General features: G+C 36.8%; 1 protein-coding gene across 1 annotated transcript; it reads right to left on the reverse strand.

Moving 5' to 3' along the window:
* Positions 1-11,331: 11,331 nt before the first annotated feature.
* LOC119070250 lies at positions 11,332-18,013 on the reverse strand. The gene is made up of 4 exons (XM_037174518.1): positions 17,707-18,013; positions 12,746-12,980; positions 12,491-12,559; positions 11,332-12,431 (listed from the first exon to the last, which is right to left on the reverse strand). Exons 1-4 carry the CDS (start codon positions 17,808-17,810, stop codon positions 11,577-11,579), a joined length of 1,263 nt encoding a protein of 420 aa, XP_037030413.1. The 5' UTR covers positions 17,811-18,013; the 3' UTR covers positions 11,332-11,576.
* Between the last annotated feature and the right edge of the window lie 2,165 nt (positions 18,014-20,178).

Genomic DNA, 20,178 nt, shown 5'->3' on the forward strand with positions numbered 1-20,178 from the left:
CACGGTGTCGGATTGTTCATAAACAAGCGTGGTCGGATCGCATAACTCACACGAAAAGCATATCCGATCGAGTGATATACGTAAGCCTGAAGATAAATAACAGATACAGTGTCAAATTAATTCAGGTTTACGCACCCACGTCCACCCATGATGACGAAGAAGTAGAAAGATTCTATGAAGATGTCGAGAAAGCTCTGGACGAAAACCCATCACATTTTACCAATATCTCATCGGTGATTTCAATGCGAAGCTGGGAAAACGAGAAGAAGACTCCGAAGTTTCTATTGGCAGTTTTAGCAACGACCAAAGAAATGAGCGTGGAAATGTTTTACTCAACTTCCTACAGCAACACAATTTGTACGCAATGAATTCATTTTTTGCAGGAAAGCCTCAACGTAAATGGACTTGGGCTAGTGCAGGATGGTGTAACGAAAAATGAGATCGATTACATCATAACTGGCTGTAAGTCAACCGTTAAGAACGTTACGGGTCCTAAACAATTTTTCAACCGGTAGTGATCACCGAATGGTTCGTGCAAGAGTCACGTTAAATACCAGATTTCAAAGATCACAACTAGTTCAAAAAAGTGAAAGGATTGACGTACAACGGCTTTACACACAAAATGAAGAATTTGCTACGAAAATGACTGCCGAATTAGATAACGTCAACAATCAATGTGAAACATTGAACGAATTGAATACCAAAATCGTCGATACAATAATGGGTTTCATGAAATCCAAATGCAAATCCGTCCAAGGGAAAGAATCAAAACTCAGCAGAGAAACATTAGACCTGATCGCAAGCAGAGCAGAGTTGGTAAAAAACGGAGGACGAGATTCGGTGGAATACCGGAACTTGTCTAAAAGTATCACAAAGCAAGGAGATCAGATGAAAGAAAATATAATGTCCAATTGGCTCAAAAACATAATTGAAGCTAACTGTAATATGAAAGTCCTACGGAGAAAAATGACAAACGCCAAAAAGAAATCTTCAAATTACGAGACAAAACAGGAACGATCCAAACGGATCGAAATGCGATATTAAATATTGCAACAGAATTTTATGAGAATTTGTTTTCTTCAGCAAGACAGAGTCCAACGGAAGAAACCGAAGATAGACCAATAATAAGAAACGTGGGATCGGAGGATATGCCCGACATAACTGTTGATGAAGTCAAGGCCGCAGTAGCCGAGATGAAAAACAAAAAGTCTCCAGGAGAAGATGGTGTTCCAGTGGAAGCCATTAAACTAGGTGGAGACTCCTTATTAAAGGCAATCACGGCTTTGTTTAATCAATGTCTCCAATGGGAAGAAGTACCAGAAGCTTGGGAAAATGCGGTAATTACATTGCTGCATAAAAAAGGAGACATAACAAAGCTGGAAAATTACCGACCCATAAGCCTATTGTCAACACTCTACAAGTTGTTTATGAAAATCATTACGAAGAGGAACACTAACAAGTTCGACTTCTACCAACCTGTTGAACAAGCTGCTTTCAGATCTGGTTTCAGCACAAACGACCATTTGCAAGTGATGAGAACGCTTATTGAGAAGTGTCGTGAATACAACATCGACATAGTCTTGCTATTCATAGACTTCGAAAAAGCTTTCGATTCAGTGGAAACATGGTCGATATTGGACGCATTAGACGAATGTAGAGTAGACTCAAGGTACTCCAACACAATTCGATAAACTTCGCGGGAGACAAATTACAAAGAAAAACGTTTGATAACCGGAAAATCTGGTAATATGTTGAGATCATTTTTCACTAAGTCGAGCTGGTGAACCAAAAAAAATTCGCTCGCTCCGCTCGCAACTCTACGTTCATTTCTATCACAAGAAATCCAAGTAGGAATTTATTGGTCGCTTAAAATTAAAATTCACAAGCAAACATAACTTAGACAACTTTTCTTAAAATTTAATTTCATTTTGTTTCTAAAAAAAAATGATAAATTTCGTTATTCACATTTTTGAGCGGCGCTGTAATCTTACGGCCCAGGGTGCTGGAAATGATAATCCGGCTCTGCAAGCAGGAAGAATTTTTCCGAAATAGCCTACCATTTATTACAAAACGTTTTTTTTTTACAAGAAATAAAGCGTTTACAAAATATAAAATATCTCGTTCATATTTTCGGACGTATCGAATGCAGCCATTACACTCGCAACATTGTTTCTTTGAATGGCTAAACTTATCCGTTGTTTTAGATACGCCTTTGATTTTCTTTCTCCCGTTGCCTGTGATATTTTTTTTGCAGAGTTTGTCGATGAAATTTATCGCTTCTAAACACCAAACCCCCAAAGTTTCCACAGCAAATGGAAGGATCAAGAAGTTCTGCTCCAGTAGTACTTTGTATTTTCGATGTTTATTTTTTGCTCCTAATTCTGCGACCGACCCACTTTTGGAAGTTGATAGATTCAAATAAGATGGTGCAAGTGTGTCGGAACATGTCGCATCCCAAACGAGCATTTGACCACGACTCCATGGCACAAGGGTTACTCCGTCAACTCTCTTCCCATCATCACGAAACAGTCCTGGTGGTTCTTTTCTCGAAGGAATTATAGTCGAATGAAGAGCGTTTTGAATGATTGTGTTCAGATCTACATGAAGAGGTAGACGGCCTGCCCTTTTTGAACAGCTTAGTCCGTGTGTTCCATCGGTTGATACTATATCACCACAAATGCATTTGTGTGTTTTACAAATATTGGAACCGATACGAAGAGCTGTAGAGATTCGGAACGTGTTGTTGTCCAAAAACGTGCCAACGAATTTGGAAGGTAAAGCTGACAGCCATGCATTTGACTCGTTGTGTAAAGATGCTAGGTGTCTTGCCTTGTCTTTATTGGATTGAAAATTGAATGATTCCATTCTGTCTAACATAAGTAAATCATCCCATTCATTTTGATAAATCTTTCTATCTGGAAATGAATCGGACACTAGCGACCATTCATTTAGAGCGTCGGTATAATCGGCTATCATTGTCTCAGGAAGAATAGTTTCATCAGTCGATATTTAGCTGTTGAACAGTAAACATCTCCACCAACTATCTATCAGTTTCGTAGTCAACTACCAATTTAGTATTCAACTACCAATTTGGTACTCAAATACCAAATTATCGTATTATAAATAGGAAAACAGCCTAAATAAATTCATCAGTCTGTGTGCAGCTCTCAAACAGTTAACATCTCTACCACCTCTCTATCAGCATGGTAGTCAACTAAAAATTCAAGCTCTAAATAGGCAAGCAGGCAGAATCATTTCGTGACACAGACACATGACGGACAGACAGACGGACAGATAAAGTGTCCATAATAGGGTTTTTTTCTAAAAGAAAAACGACCTAAAAAAGCACGCCACAATCACAAATAATTCATTTTCGAACACCGAAATGGTAACAGGAAACGTAATATTTTCAACATAAAATATTTTCATTTAATTTTAATTTTAATTTTCATTTAAGAACGTACTAGGGTTTAGCTTCGGACAAGAATCAATGTACCTGATGTATGTGTGTAGATGCATATCTGAATCCGATTTATCAAATGCGATTTCAAACCTGAAATCGTCTTTTAACAAAAAATTAAACTGTAAGATCAATCTATCAAAAATATACTTAAAGGTGAGTGCAAAACGTAAGACCAAACTCAAGACCGAATAATTTTTATGCATTCATTTAGTATTGATTCTTGATTTTCCATTAAAGTCCAAGTAAAAGGTGAGTAAAAACCGAAAAACCAAACGAAAAACCGATCAAATTACACTCGCTATTTTGGGACTATCTTGATTGTCATTGCTTCCATTAATTTACTTCTGAATTTGTTGATAGCATTTTTAGAAGATGTCATCAGTGTTGAAGATTTACTACCAAAATGTACGGGGCCTTAGAACGAAAACTAAGGATTGTCTGACAGAACTGATGGCGAATTCATACGACGTTATTTTGCTATCCGAGACTTGGTTGAATAATGATTTCTACGACCACGAATTTTTTGATAACCGTTATGTAGTGTATAGGGTCGATAGAAGCAAAGACATTACTGGTTTTTCTAGAGGTGGTGGTTGTCTAGTCGCCGTTAAGAGTGAATTGTCGTCTAGTAGAATGAGACAGTGGGAGCTAAGCAAAGAAGATGTCTGGATTTCAATCATCCATGAAAGTGGCTCGAAGACGAACTTGAATGTTAGATACGTAGAAAATGGTAGTAATTTAGAGTCGTATTTAGTTCATTTCAACAAAATCAGTGATATCCGAGGTGATATCATTACTAATTCCAACTCGAATGACACGTTTGTTCTAATGGGGGATTACAATCTAGGGAACAGTGTTAAGTGGTATATCGAATCTGGCGTGTACAAGGCGGTAGTAAATGATCAGAACGTTGGTGACAAACGCATACCGTACGAATTGTTTAATGTTCAATCTTTGTGTGATTTGAAGCAGTTGAATTTAACTCGTAATGATTTAGGTAGGACTCTTGATCTCGTGTTGTCGGATATTGATCAAAGTAAGGTTAGAATAGAGCGTTGTCCGAACCCACTCGTGTATGAAGACGGTCACCACCCGGCGTTGAGTATTGATATTAATGTTGAACCCTTAAAGTACTTACGAGAGAGAAGGCCAGCGAAATCCAACTTTTACAAGGCGGATTATGAGAGTATCAATCTGCAGCTTTTAGACGTTGAGTGGGAGATCGAGTTGGATGGTCTGGACATCAATAGTGCAGTAAATCGTTTTTTCGAAATTTTAGAATCGTTTATCGAAGGTATTCCGAAAGTTAAGAGCGCAGTTGGTGATTATCCAGTCTATTTCACGCATAGTCTTATAAAACTGATAAAAAAGAAGGCAAAGGCGAAAACTGAGCTGAATAGGTGTGATAACGAAGTTAACCGTCGTAAGTTTGCTATGTTGAGAAAACAGGTGAAAAAAGAAATAAAGATTTGCTTCTCTAACTATATAAATGATTGTGAAATGAAGATCAAGTCGAATACGAAATGTTTTTTTGCTTTCACCAAATCGTTACGAAAGACTAATTCGATTTCCATGAGTATGAAGTATGGTGACCAAGTCGGTAATGATCAGTCTACAATTTGCGATCTATTTGCTAATTTTTTTACTACCGTTTATCATGATGAAGTAGTCGAGCCTGATGACGGGAATGATATTTTGGAACAAGATGAGCAGCAATCGGAATTATTGTTTACGATTGATGAAATTCAGAGGGTACTAAAGGGTTTCGATGATAATAAGGTTTCCAGTCCTGATGCGATTCCGATGATTTTTTACATGAAGTTAGCTGATGCTTTATCGAAGCCTCTGTGCATTTTGTTCAATAAGTCTTTAAAAGAGCGATGTTTCCCCGATGCATGGAAAACTAGTTTTGTCTCACCAATCTTTAAAGAGGGTGTATCTATTATTTGCTCAGTATCGAAAATTTTCGAGAGATTGATTTTTAATCGACTATTCGAGTTTAAGCATTTGATTCACCCTTCACAGCATGGTTTTTTCAGTAAGAGATCAACTCTGTCGAATTTGATGGAATTTGTGAACTCTGTATCCGAGTCGATGGCTAATGCAGGACAAGTAGATGCGCTCTATACAGACTTTGCAAAAGCATTTGATCGTGTGTCCCACGGTTTATTGTTAAAAAAATTGGATAATTTTGGTTTCAGTAAGCCGATGGTGCAATGGTTTAAGTCGTATTTGTCGAATCGATCTCAATGTGTCCGTATCGGAGGAACGAGTTCTAAGAGAATCACCCCGACGTCAGGAATTCCGCAAGGATCAATTCTTGGTCCGTTCTTGTTTACTATATTCATTAATGATTTGCTGTCGATGTTGTCTACAGGATTTGGCTTTGCTGATGACTTGAAATTAATCCGCAAGATTGTCACTGGTGGTTATTGCTACATGTTTCAGCTGGAAATTAACCAACTTCAAGAATGGTGTAAAGAAAATCGACTTGATTTAAACGTAAAAAAATGTGCCATAATGACTTTCACCCATAAAACTGACAGGAAAAAGCTTGAATATCAATATAAGATTGGTGATACGATATTGAATAGAGTCAATTTGAAGCGTGACCTTGGTGTGTGGATTGATGACAAACTTTCGTTCAAAACGCATATTGATGCTACCACCCGTAAAGCATATCAGATGCTGGGCTTTATTTTTCGTTGCGGAAAGTTTTTCAAAAATCCTGAAAGTATGGTCGTGTTGTATAATTCACTTGTTCGTAGTCGGTTGGAATACTGTTCTACAGTTTGGAGTCCTTTCTACGAAAAGTACAATAAAATCATCGAAAGGGTGCAACGTAAGTTCACTAGGATGTATTATTTCAAATTCGGACTGGCTAAACCAGAATACTGTGATCGACTAAAATTCATGAAAATGCACTCGCTGGAATCAAGGCGGTTGGAGAACGATGAAATCACTTTGTACAAAATTATGCACAACATCATTGATACATCTTTAAGTAATTCACTATCGTATCACAACCAAGTCAGACCGAGTCGCCTACAACATCAACGAGTCTTTTACCTACCAACTTTTTCATCCAACATTGAGGATAATGAACCGATACACCGTATGCAGCGGAATCATGACACGTTTTTTCCTGAGTTAAATTTATTTTACTGATTCGTTTCATTCATTCAAATCGCGGTCAAGAATAAGTTCGAATTCTAGACCTTTTTGGCTCGTATTAGTTAATTGATCATGATTAGATTTTTGATTTTGTCTATTCTATTCTATTGTTTCATTTAAGATTAAATATGTTATTGGGAAAAATCCTGTTTATTTGATCTATAAATAAATAAATAAATAAATAAATAAAAAAAAATTGCGCGAAAAATATGGCATGTTTATGCTTGATTTCCTCTTACGCTCCGTTTTCACTCCGTTTACTCTTTAAACAATAAAAAAGAGGCGTGGTTTAGCTAAACGCAGCATAAACGGCGTAAGACGAAATCAAGCATTAGGACCATAATTCTCAAGATTTAAGGGGCCGTTAATAAATTACGTAACGCAAAAATTGACATTTTCAAGACCCCCTCCCCCCCTCCTGTAACGCTAGTGTAACGCAAGGTCATACCCCCCCCCCCCCCCCTCCCCGGTTTGTTACGTACCACAGCTCATGAAAAAATTAATATTTTTCTTACAGTAATTACAAAAAAACTACACGAATTGTATGTATACGATTGCTTCGGATTTTTTTTTTCAATTTAGACAGACATGTCAATGGCGATAAGTTTCGGGCGTCACCTACTGAAAAATAATGTTGCAATGTGCAAGTTTTTAAGCACATTTTAATTTATTTTAAATAGAAATGTTTTAATTTGATTTTTTTATGTTACAAACCATGTATTTGAAACTCGATTCGCTGCACAGATTTTTTAGTACGAAATATGTTGCGTGACGTAACGTTACTGTCAGACCCCCCCCCCCCCCTCCACCCTGTAACGCTGTGTAACGCTAGACTGATACCCCCTCCCCCCTCTTTTACGTAATTTATGAACGGCCCCTATGGATGGACTATCGCAAAAACGTGATTGACGGTTAATTTGAGCTTTACTGAGGAGAAATGTGTTTTCACATTTATAAAATTATTTCATTTTCACTTTCGTTAACTGCAAAAGCTGTTGTTTGAATTTCGAAAACAACCAAAATTTTACCAAAAAAATCTGCGTCGCATGTGGCAGATAAATTTTCTTGCTAGTCTGTTCCTGAACATTTGCCACTTTGCGACGCAGATTTTTTTGGTAAAATTTTGGTTGTTTCCAGTCAAATTTTTTTTGGTAAAAATTATTTGGCAGATGATGAGAAAAACTAAGCCAGCTTGTTTTAACTAAAATTGGGTGTAAAATTTAATTTTTGCGTAACGAAGCTGAAAGCGTCAACTCTAGCGATATCATTCATTTTAGAAATTGTACTTCAAAGACTGCGTCACACTTTTCTCGAAGAGATATTTGTTGGGATATCAGTCGTTTTAGAAGTTTTAGAACACCGTTTTTTATAACAGAAATTCGAAAATTTGACGAAATTTAACGAAAATCGAAAATTTAACGAAAATCGAAAATTTGTCGAAAATCGAAAATTTGACGAAAATCGAAAATTTGACGAAAATCGAAAAGAAAGTAATTCTCTATCTGCCACCATTCAAGAAATATCTCCAAAACCCCAATTGACCCACCCATTTCCAACTTTCGACATTTTTCACAAATGCACTTCTGTTCTACTCGTAAAACTCTGAGACTTTGCCGAAGAAAGTAACTCTCAATCTTTCATAACCCAAAAAAATATTAGTCCTTTCATCCTACGCTCGAGTAGCTCAAAATTTGGTCATTCTAATCACTCTATCTCAAACGAATCTGCCCCGATTTTTTAAATTATTTTTTTGTTCGAATCGTGTTACGAATACCTTTCATTTGATGGGTCGCACGCCTCTGTAGGTTTCAATACAGCTAAGCTACAGCCGAAAACGCGTTCCCGACCCTCGAAAACCACACTCAGAAACCACTTCGAGGTCAATAAAACAAAATTCTGGTTTTTCCTGGGGTAATGGCGTATCACAATTTCATTTTTATGCCCACCCTGAGGTTCCTGCAAAATTTTATGGAGATTGGCTGACTAGTTTCCGAGATCGTCCGTCGATAGATAGATAGACAGATAGACAGATAGAAACATAGTCTCATAGTCGAGTGATACCTCGTTTTGCTCGTATTTGAAGCGCGAATAAGATAGAATAGGATTTGTGGTGATACAGGCCAAAGGAAAGAAACTTAAATTCTCGCCTATATATAGTTGCCGCGTCTCAAAAAGTTTTCTTCGTTCTTTTTTTTGGAAGTTAGACTGCGTCAAGTCCTCCGCTAACGCTCCGGACATGATTACTGATTACGATGATAAAAATCATTTTTGTCCTTTTGGCAATTTTATTGATCAACCTTTATTATTGTTATAATCTTATCCTTATATAAGTTTACTTAAAACGTTTCAGTATGCGGTGATGTTTTCTATCTGACATTACACATGACACTTAAGGCATTTGAGCAATATTTTTTCTTGATAAATACATGCAAATTTCAGAGGAATGATAACAGATGTCGCTGCGCCGGCTCAGCAAGTGAGGCGCGTGAGGCGGCATTAACGTTGTCTGTTATCATATCTCTGGAAAATTTATATTATTTTAAAGTCCAAAGAAACTTCAAAATGAAGGATCTAACTAAATATATGAAAATTGAAGGATGCACGAAGAAGTAGACCAATTTGGTTCGTAAAGTTTGTGAGTGTGGTGACTTCTTAGTCTTTGACATATAATATCTTGGAGAAATGTCAAAATTTCACGAAAGTGTCATACTTACAAACTTTACGAATCATACTGGTTTACCCATATCGTATCATAGAAGAAATATAAAAATTTTCACATTCTTTGTTGATATATAGCTAATAGTTACTAGGTAGAGTCAGTGTATCCTGTATGCAACGAAGACTCTGTGATCGTGACAAGTTAAAACGAATTTTAGAATAGAATACGGACTATTCACAGTGGTCCGATATATTCAACGCGTTGACGCCGAGCAGCCACACCAGCCGTTACTTAGTCGATACACGTCGTATTTCATTTCTCGGCGGCTTAAAATATTTTTTAACTTTCACTCAGTATATATTTAGTACACTTAACTTTAAGATGGGAGGTGCGGGAATTTACAGCTCCTAACTGTGAAACTTAAATGGGGTGTAGCGGAGAATAGGGGTGTTGCGGAGAGCGCGTCCGTATCTTTGATACACGTGTACCCTGGGTAACGCCAAATGCTCTCCAACCGCAAAATGAGAACTACTGGTGTCAGTATTACTGACGTAAAAGTCGGTTCTGCTTCTAAACCGAGCAGTCCCGGCCCATTCCACGAAGTTTTCTCGGGGCGTTGCAACCCCGCGGAATTTGATGCAAGTCGATCGGAGCTGGGAGTTCATGATTCCATCCGAAGTGATCATACCAACCACGTACCCTACCCGAGGGTTTGTATCGGTACCACGGGAGCTGGAAGCCCCCCGAGAACCAGAGAAACTCTCGGTATCGGGCCCAGCGATGGTTGAGGAGCCTATCCTTGGCTGAAACGTGGTGGCTGTCGGTTCAATTGCGCTTTATGCGCTGGGGTACTGCTCCCGGGGAAAGTGCAGTAAGGGTTGAGATGGGCTCTGGCCTCACCTTTGGTAATGTTGGTGCATGAACGCCGGCATAAAAAGGTAGTTCTACCCGCTGATTGAGCGGTAATCTCGATCAAATCCTTTTTGGAAAGGAAGAGCTGTTAAGCTTATGGCAGGTAAGCTCTCTAATCTAAAGATATGTTATTCTGTGAAACTTAAATAGGTATTTACATGACAAGAAATAAAATGTTGAAAAGTACAGTTTTCGTGTGAATTTTGTTGTTCCGAGGCGAAGCCGAGTACAATAACCACACGAAAATGAGACTTTTCAACTTTTATCTCGAGTTATGTAATGGATTTTACATGTTGATGGCGTTGAAAGTAGTGCTCGAAACATGAAATGTGAAAAAAAACTCGCCAAAAAACAAAAATCGCAACATCTGTTACTAAGAAGAAATTTTTAGACCGGTACAAAGTACCAGGGTCTTATAGGTTGTAGACCACAACCAGATCTACACTTTTCTCCATTTGACCAGAAATGAGCCATAATGGCTTAATGGTGAAAAATCGATTTAAAGAATGTCTTGGCCAGAAATATGTCAGTATGTTTTATGATTCTTTCTTTAATAAAAAAAAGTCTCAAAAAAGAACATATCCATTTTTGGCATTAATGACAAAAGTAAATTTGTATTCAATCTCATTGTGGTGTTTTCTGCATCTTTTTTTTTTGTTGACTCAATTATTAATACCTATTCATTTCAGACCCAGACAGGTCCGGTCTAATATTTAAGGCTAGAGCCAGAGAAGGTAACAAGGAAAAAATTATTCATAAAATACTCTTGCTCAAATATGAAATATCACCCATCTACGAACTTGACCTCACGAATTTCATTCTTCGTCAATTAAAACAAAATCGGTTGAGAATTACTCGAGCTATTGAAGTAACAATCGTAGAACATTTTCAAAAAATCGTAGTGAAATCATTTCTTCACAACACTTGGTTGCAATTTTTATTGTATGGCGTTTGTTTAATTTTTTTTGAGCCAAAAGTGACTCAGAATTTTATTTAGAGTTGTAGTTCATTCAATCCTCAAAACTGCCGATTTCCCGCACTTCTGTGCAACTAACTCGAAAATAATACAATAATATTTAGAACCATCATCGCACACAAAAAACGTTGTATAATTCGGCATTTGTTTTTGGATCGAATTAGTTATTTACTTTAAAACAAATTTTTTATTTAAAATGATAAAAACTGAAATGATATCTAATGCTAAATCTTAAACACTATAAACTAATTTAAATTTCACGTTACATTTGATTAAAAAAAGACACACTTTCCAGTCTTTTGTGTCATATAGCCACTGCCGAATAATAAAAATTAAAGTTAGAAAACCCAAAAGCAAAAGAAAAAATAATTTCAAACAGTGGATTTGTTCATTCAGCATATCTCCGCTTTAGGAATATCATCGGCATTCAATGGTTTTTCTTCATTTAAAACCTTATCTTTACCTGACACGCCGTTTATGTTTCCAGTGTTTCTAAATTGATGACTCGATGTCATCATTGGAGTTAACTTATTACGTTTAATGAAACCCAAACACCAATCGAATGAGGCCTGGTGGCTTTCTCGCCAACCCACCGGTAAATCCACCTGATTACATACACCATAAACAAAGGCCAAAATACGGACATCTTTCGATGACATGCCATTGTAATAATTGGATGCGTCGCGAACGAACACGGCTAGTTCTTCTTCCTGTTCGACAGAAAAAATTTGTCGTGGACGTTTATAACCGGCGGAATTGTTCACATTTGTTGTAATCGATGCGGCCGCACTTGTTTGATTTGGCATTATGGTTGGGATTTGCGGAATTTTTGGTCGTGATACTTTAATGGGAAGTGACGGTGCCTGAATCTGCATTTTAATTTGAGATTGAATTTGAGACTGAATTTGTGCATGAATTTGCGATGCAATTTGTGACGATATTTGTGGTGAAATCAGCGACGTGGGGGAACGTTTTAGTTGGGATTGATTATTGATAGGTTGTATGGTAACATCGGGTTGCATTTGGTTTGCTTGTTGCTGCATTGAACTCATTCCATTGATACTTTTGTTAAGGCGACTGCAAAATCGTCGGAGTGTAACGTAATTTACGTTGTATTTTTCGGCTGCCTTTCGGAAGGAGATGCCCGTTTTTCTCATTTCTTCGCATGCATCTAAATAGGTTTTTTGCGGAGCAATGCAATACTTTTTACGTTCACCTCGTTCTGCAGCAACTGGCGGTTTCATTATCTGTTTTGAATGAAGTAAGTCATAATAATTGCCACATTTCGGTTTCATCCTTGCCTTACCTCCAGTAAGTCGTCTTCAACATTGTCCATTTTCATTCGTTTCAAGGACGGCTGTTCAAAACTATTCTTCTGAAAATGTTATTATCATCGTTATGATACAGATAAAAACTTACACGGGGGTAAGTGTACCAATCCTCGGACAAGAATGATTCGTCGGACGCTTATTTCTCTCCAATTCATTGCTCTCTGGAACAGGAGGTTTCGAGGATTCATTCTTGTCCGAGGATCGATACTCTACCCTATAACTGATCTTACCAGCATTAAATGTTTGCCTACAATTTTCAACTGATTCGGTGGTCGAGGTACTCGCGGTGGTGGAGGGGGTGGTGCATCTAAACAAAGAACCGGAACTGCGGTGTTTTGTAACCGGTTTCTGTAATCATTTAAAAACATATTCGGCTCGAAATGCTTTTCACATACTCGGTCTTCATAAACATTGAGTTTATCTGCAAGTTCTGGCCGACCACTGACTGCAATCCATGCCTTGCATCTAAAAAAATAGTATGTTACATTGGGTGCTGCGGAGGTAGTTCATTAAATGAGGGATCAATTTGTGATACAAGCGGAACTCGCAAGTGTGTGTTAAAGCGACAAGGTTTGAAAACTGTTCTTAGACCTGCATCCAGCAGTAGATAGAAACAGGTTGAAAAGAAGAAGAGAAGAGTAATTTCAGACACTTTTCTAGTGGAATTCTTCGAAAAAGAGCATTTCCTTAAATGCGTAGCTTTTTATTAATCCTTCATCCCAGGGTTCTTTAACGTTATGACTTTATAGAAACGTTACAAGTTTCTAGCTCTCGGCGGCGGCTAGCCAAAAAAGTAAAGCTTAAATGTCGGCTCAAGCCGGCTTTAAAAGGCTCGGCTGGGACACCACCAGTGATTTTTTTAAATATTTTTTTAATAAGATGTAATTAAAAATTAACAAATTTGAATTATTGACAAAACAAAACGATTCGAACAAATTTTGTAGAAAATTATAAATTGTAACACGTGTAATCGGAACGGAATCAATGTAAATAATGTATTTCACATAAACAATTTGCATACAATATGACATCATTACATTACGTACACGCACTTCTATCTCCTACACATCTAAAAGCCTATTGCAGGCCTCCCAACCCATACCTCCCAAAATCTCCTAAAAATTTAAAAATGCTAGTAAAATCTCTTAAATCAGACGTCAAAAATAAAGCCTCATTAAAATACTATAAATCAGGCTAAAGATCAATACAATCATTGGATGAGTAAAATAACACGGAAAATTTCTCAGAATTCAATAAATTAATTGTTTTTGGAAATTCCTGATATGATATGAAATAATAGTCTGTAAAAAGTTAGTGTTGGCTCATTTCATTCAGGATCCAGATACTGCCAATTAGGGGTGTGCCGGCGCGCCGCTGATTTTTTGCTAAATTTTCGGCGCGCCGCCGCCGAAAAATAATAGCTCACGCCGCCGGTTGTATTTTCGTCGCGCCGAAATTTTATACGTTTAGTGCTTTCAGCCATTTTAATGGGCGGCAATATAAACTTAAATTGAAAAATCTATACAAAAGTGTGTGCCTGAGTACAAGGTTTTAGCAAATGTTTATCTCTCTTAATTTATAAGTCAGGTTTCTATACGCGTAGAAAGGAGTTTTTTGTTAAAAACTTTTTGTTTGAACTTTGGGTTTTTCTTCTTACTTGCACTGTACGACGGTGATTTTGTTTCTGATGCTACGATAGGGTTATCTTCGAAGTAGCTTTCTATAACGTATCATATTTCGATCAGTAGATGGCAAGTGTTTTATGCAAATTTTTAAATACTAGTCCAAAGAAAAAGTTTGCTGCTGTCTTGGGAAGGGTATCGATGGATACAACTGAGGATGGTCAGATCACGCTGGCCTGGGACCGCCATCGATACCCGAGGTCGAAACAGCATTTGTCTTTTCTATATCCTCACTTAACGTGAACCCTTGGGTACGTTACTCTATTTTCTGTGCAATGGAATGGAGCGCGGCAGACGGCAGACGACGTTTCTCTTATTGTTTGTTGATGCACATAAGAGGAAGAAGAAAGGGAACAAAATTCAGTGAATCAGTAAAAACTGGGTGAATACTCCTGTAATTGTAAAGTGGCAAACTTAAGACCTTATGTGGAATTTGGGTGGAAAATTGAGCAAATCACATGTTTCAGGAATTTATAAAGTGGAAAATCTTTCCGGTTTCAAGTTTTTTCGTCAAAAGACGAGACACGGGTATCTTTATTTTCAATTTTTAGCTGCTTCATATAAAACATTTGGGAAAAAAAACATTTTGGCATAGTCTATACACTTATTACTTATAAATTTAAGTTTATCTAAATCTCTTATTTGCGAAAACCTTCTACTACGATCTCACTCCTACATCGAAGATGGACTAAAGGCAACGGGAACGGTTATTGCATAAATCGAAAGATAATAGTAGTGAGTTTGCGTAAATGACATAAATTATAAGTTGGAAATAAGAAACCTGCAGAACATCTCGTATGAAGATGTGACTTAAAAGTTCCAACTGATAAGTTGACTTATAGCTTATGAGTCATTTACGCAAACTCACTAATCATTCTTGCATTCATTAAATTAGATGTTTTTAAAATAATAGGTCAGTGATTGTACATTCAAAATATAAAAGGTGAGATACGTCTCAGTTGATTCCGCTTGTTCGGAAAAAGGATTGCGCAAGCTTTTTCAAATGTTTTTGCATTATTTTCGAAAGTTTAGATTTTTTGTAAATTTATCGGCGCGCCGGCCCGTGGGCCGTCAAAGTTCACCGACATTAAAAATTGAATGCAACTTGAAATTCATGAGGAAAATGATTCAATTTTTGCTCAAGTGGGCTTAAATTCTTGAGAATGTTGTGGGCTATTCAGAACAGAAAAGTTTTTGAACAATTTAAAATCGAAGATTTTGTATACTTTTTCAAAAAATCGATTCACTCAATTTTTCATAGTCGGCGAACTTTGACGACTCACAAAACATACTCTTTCGTCAAACTTCTTCCGTTTTTTTTCAGTTTTTTTCAGACCCCAATAAGTCGAATAAGACTAATACAGCTAACAAAAATCTAAAAGTAAGATTTTGGTAGAGATCAAAATATGTGGGCAACCGAAAACTCAAAAAAATAGCTTCTTTGATTTTACGAAAGTTGAAAATCAATTTTTAAAAATTTTTAAAATCGATTTTTTACATCTAGGGATAAAAACAATTTTTTGTGGACTACATCTCGGTCCCTTACCCATCGCACACCCCTAAAGCCAATCCACATACTTTTTATTTAGTTCTAAACGGTAACGAGTAATTTCGCGCCGCGCGAGATTACACATATTATAGTGGAATTTCGCGCCCATACATTTTTCAATGGCTAACTTGATTTAGAGAATTTTTACGAGTACCTGGCGATAAATTGGCAGTAGATTCAGTTGAGTATCAGGCACATAAATTTTGGAGATGCGAATTTTATTCTAACACCCTAGAGCTTTGTATCAGGGATACCGGTATCCTTAGAAAGTGTGGATTTTCCTTTTACAAAACGTTAGGATACCGTTATCCCGACATAGAAAGTGTGGATTTTCCTTTTACAAAATGTTAGGATACCAGTATCCCGACATAGAAAGTGTGGATTTTCCTTTTACAAAACGTTAGGATACCGGTATCCCAACTGAGATACACATATTTTGCATTTTGCATATTTTACTCAGAAAAAGTGGCTTTTCCTTTTACAAAATGTTAGGATGCCTGCATCGCAACTGAGACGTTGCGAGGTTCCTACCAGCAAGAAATTCCTTATGGGCGCGAAATTACACTAATAAAGTAGGAATTTCGCGTGGCGCGATATTCCTACTTTAATAGTGTAATTTCGCGCCCATACGGCGCGAAATTACTACTAGCCTTCTAAACATTTCGATCAGTTCAGTGGTAGTGGTGATAGCTCGATCAAAATCTAAAATATGTTGGAAAACTTTCCTGTCCTGAATTCCATTTGGAATTTCCTTTAAAATTAGCTATTGCAATCACATAATTTTATTTAGTCACATTTTATCAAAGTTAGCTTGCATTTCAGTAAAATTTATTTTTCTTCATTCGTGTTGATTAAAAAAATTTGGATTTTGTAAATATAAAATCCATTTCTTTAAAATATTATCTCCAGCCGTTTTTGTTTCAAGCCGGCTCGATCCATTTTTGGGGCTTGATCGGCTGCCGGCTTGGCTCGGCAAAATAAGTCGGCGACAGCTTGAACGGCGGCTTATTTTCGGCGGCGCTCATGCCTGCATCCGATTCAATTATCCGATTATTCAATAACATCTAGATATTATCGTCGCCATTGAAAATGAGTCGGCGACGGCGTCACCTAATTTTGTTCGGCGGTTGCAAATGTCGGCGTGAGCGGTAGCTCTTATAATTACAGAGCCTCTAAATTAGACGCTTGTTAATTTAGTGCTAATGCTACGCAGCACTATGATCCAAAATATCATTCAGGACTTCAATGACACTTTGTAATGAAGGTGACACTGTTAAGCGTTATTATTTTTGTAATGGATTTTATAAATTATCCAATGGTAAAAGATTATGTCTATCAAACTCAAGGGACAAATTTCGTTCGTTTGCAACAAATAAACAAATCATTTCAAAATACGAAACTCATCAGATGCATAATGCCACACAGCACGATACAATCACAAGGCTGCCCCTGTGTATCTTATATACACGAACTCGTATTCGACGACATTTGGTGTACCAGGCAGCTTAACAAAGGCGAAGAATATTTTTTTAATGGCTGCCTCATCATCGGTCACAGTATCTGCTTACTGAACAGAGATAAAAAAATTCAAAAACTTGAACTTCAATCACCGCAAATCAGCTGATTTGAATGCATTTATAGTAAACAATAATATGAAGAATGCACGCTCAAGATACAAAAAATGTTTGAATCGACAGAAAACACCGATATTCCGAAATTGAATTAAAAATTGGGTCACCATAAGATATTGCAATTCGTACATCTGTCACGACCAATCCCATTAATATTATTTAATCTTTCTGCTTTGAAGAAGGTATACTGCCCATTGCATACTTTTAGTTTATTAAAAATATTTAGAAATTTTCGGTATTTTCGGTAAATCATCGACTAAGCTTCATAACAAAACCATCAACAATCGTGCAACATTGTAATAAAAAATAGTTTTTCTTTTAGAACTCACCTCTCAGGGTCTTTGGGAAAACGAAAAAAACTCAAACTTTTATGCGTATGTTGAAAGCTGTTACAATGTGCTATGGAACACTTTCGACCTTTTTTTCCGGACATTTTGTCGAACACTAGGACACAGATTAAGCTTTTAACTATAGAAAAATACTTATTTTATTGAAAACAAGGCTATCGACTCGTGTTTAACATGAAAAAAAAAACGTATAATCCAAGCGACACTGTCCAAATTTGACGTTCGGAGGAAGTTTGGTTAAATAGACCTGAAATCACACATTGCGATCACACACACAAACAACTCATCGCCTGTAATATCAAAATTAAATGGGTGTTATTGTAGTAAATTTTTTTTTCTGATGAATGGTTTACATGCCGCAGAACACACAAACACATATTAATGCAAAGTAGCAAAGTACCGTAAAGAACGTCAGGTGTTTACAACTGTTGAGCATGTGTCATTCATTTATTATCTCCATTTCGACTCATTTTATTTATTTAACAATTTTTTATGTTCCTACTGTCGTATACAATATATGTGTGACGATTAGAGAGCGGACTACAGTAATAAGTATGTCACAGTCACACAAAAAGTTCAGGTGACGTAAATTTCAATTCGACATATTTTATGAACGACGTCTTTTAGGATTCTCGTACAAATTTTTTTTATATTTTGGCTTGAAAATCCTCTAATATCGTGATTAGTAACTCTCCAAATCAATCAAAGTTAGTCAGAGCATACGTGATGTCAATATATATGGGTTTGCAACACCTGCAGCATGTATCGTATGTGTGTTGGATTAGTTACAAATCCAACACATTCACAGAGCAATTTCTACATTACAGATATTTCACATGTAGTCATACAGAGTCATCTATCGGAAATTTTAGTATTAATTTATGAAACACTGAGCGGTCGCAAACAGGGTTCGAAAATCAAATCCAGTTTTGGATATCAAATTCTTGAATTTAGTTTTTAGCTTCGTTCGAAGTACTGGTGGCTTATAAGAACACTGATGACGTTTTTTTTCTTCCAGGTAAATATCGAAAGGTTATATCCCCCAAAGGATTTAAGTTCAATCTGAATAGTTTTTATTGAAAACAAATAATTTAGTGACTTGTTGTGACGAAAGGCTCTTCTCGAATGAATATTTTCCACAATGTATTTTGACCGATTACTTGATTGAATACTTCAACAATAACCTCCAGAGGGCGTTAATAACACCCAGAGGGCAAAATTGCACATTTGGTAATATCGCCCTGAATTTTTTCATTTTTAAAATAGATGTGATCATAGCCTGGACGTTATTATCACCCATTAATTAATTAATTTAATTTGACAATAGCGCCCAGTGTCTTATTAATTCAAGAAAAAAATCAAGAAAGTAGACCAACTAAAATTAACACAAAAACTAAAATTTTGCTCAATGGACACATTGATTGTCAAAACTTAAGGCCCGTCATTGGGAAATGACGGGACAGTATCCCGGAAATGTATGAAAATTTTTAACCCAAAAATTCACCGAAAAAATTCAAAGAAACTCACCTCTTGTGCTTCCCATTGTATTCGAACATAGTCTCTTTAGGTCGCCAAGGCATATTTGAACACTAAACACTTTTTACTCGATGCAAAAACAAAAAGTTTTTTTTTGTTTTGTCGCGACAAAAACACAGAAAATATTTCGACACAACTGTGACGCTCCGCTACTATAAGTACTAGAATGAATGTTTGCTGTGTTCATTTCGGCGGTAAAATATTTTCAAAACGTGTCGGACATATTATAAAAATCATGAAACAGTTGAGAAAAGGTAGCGTATACATTAAATAATGCTCATGGACCATTTTTTTAAAGCCTTATGAGAGCTCAGCGGACATTCTTTCAACGATGGGAGAGCATTTATTAAAAATTTAGCCTCTCGTAAGACTTTCTTTCTTTAGTAAGCTAAGAAGACTTAGCGAAGTCTAATTATGCCACCTCTTTGAATAAAAATGTCGGCTGAGTTCTAATATTCTCCGCTGAGCTTTAACAAACCTCCGCTGAGCTCTAATAATTCTCCGCTATTCTTCTTAAGTGTACGTTAGGCCTAAGCAAGTTGCAGGAATACTTAATGGAGCGAATCGGACACTCAGCGGAGATTTGCCAAAGCTAAGTGGAGTCTTATTAAATCATAGCAACAATTATTAGGTATCCGCTGATGCTTATTGAGTGTTCGCTTAGCTTCATTGCCTTACTACAACGTACTAAGGTCTGACGGATTCTTACTGAAGCCTAGCGGAGAATTATTAGAGCTCATTAGAGGTTTGTCAAAGCTCAGCGGAGAATTATTGGAGCTCGGCGGAGGTCTGTTAAAGCTCAGCGGAGAATTATTCAACCTCAGCCGATATTTTTATTCAAAGAGTTGGAGTAAATAGACTCAGCGAAGTCTTGTTAGCTCACTAAAGAAATATTTTAGCAAGAAAATTATAATAAAA

This window comes from Bradysia coprophila (assembly GCF_014529535.1).
Source record: "Bradysia coprophila strain Holo2 chromosome X unlocalized genomic scaffold, BU_Bcop_v1 contig_636, whole genome shotgun sequence".
NCBI lineage: Eukaryota > Metazoa > Arthropoda > Insecta > Diptera > Sciaridae > Bradysia > Bradysia coprophila.

Excerpts from the sequence above, each read along its gene's own strand:
- LOC119070250 (XM_037174518.1), bottom strand. The coding sequence starts at position 17,810 with ATGTCCGGAAAAAAAGGTCGAAAGTGTTCCATAGCACATTGTAACAGC. Across the intron at positions 12,560-12,745 it reads TAGGCAAACATTTAATGCTG|AAGAATAGTTTTGAACAGCC; the intron begins GTAAGATCAGTT and ends TAACATTTTCAG. Across the intron at positions 12,432-12,490 it reads TTGAAGACGACTTACTGGAG|ATAATGAAACCGCCAGTTGC; the intron begins GTAAGGCAAGGA and ends CATTCAAAACAG.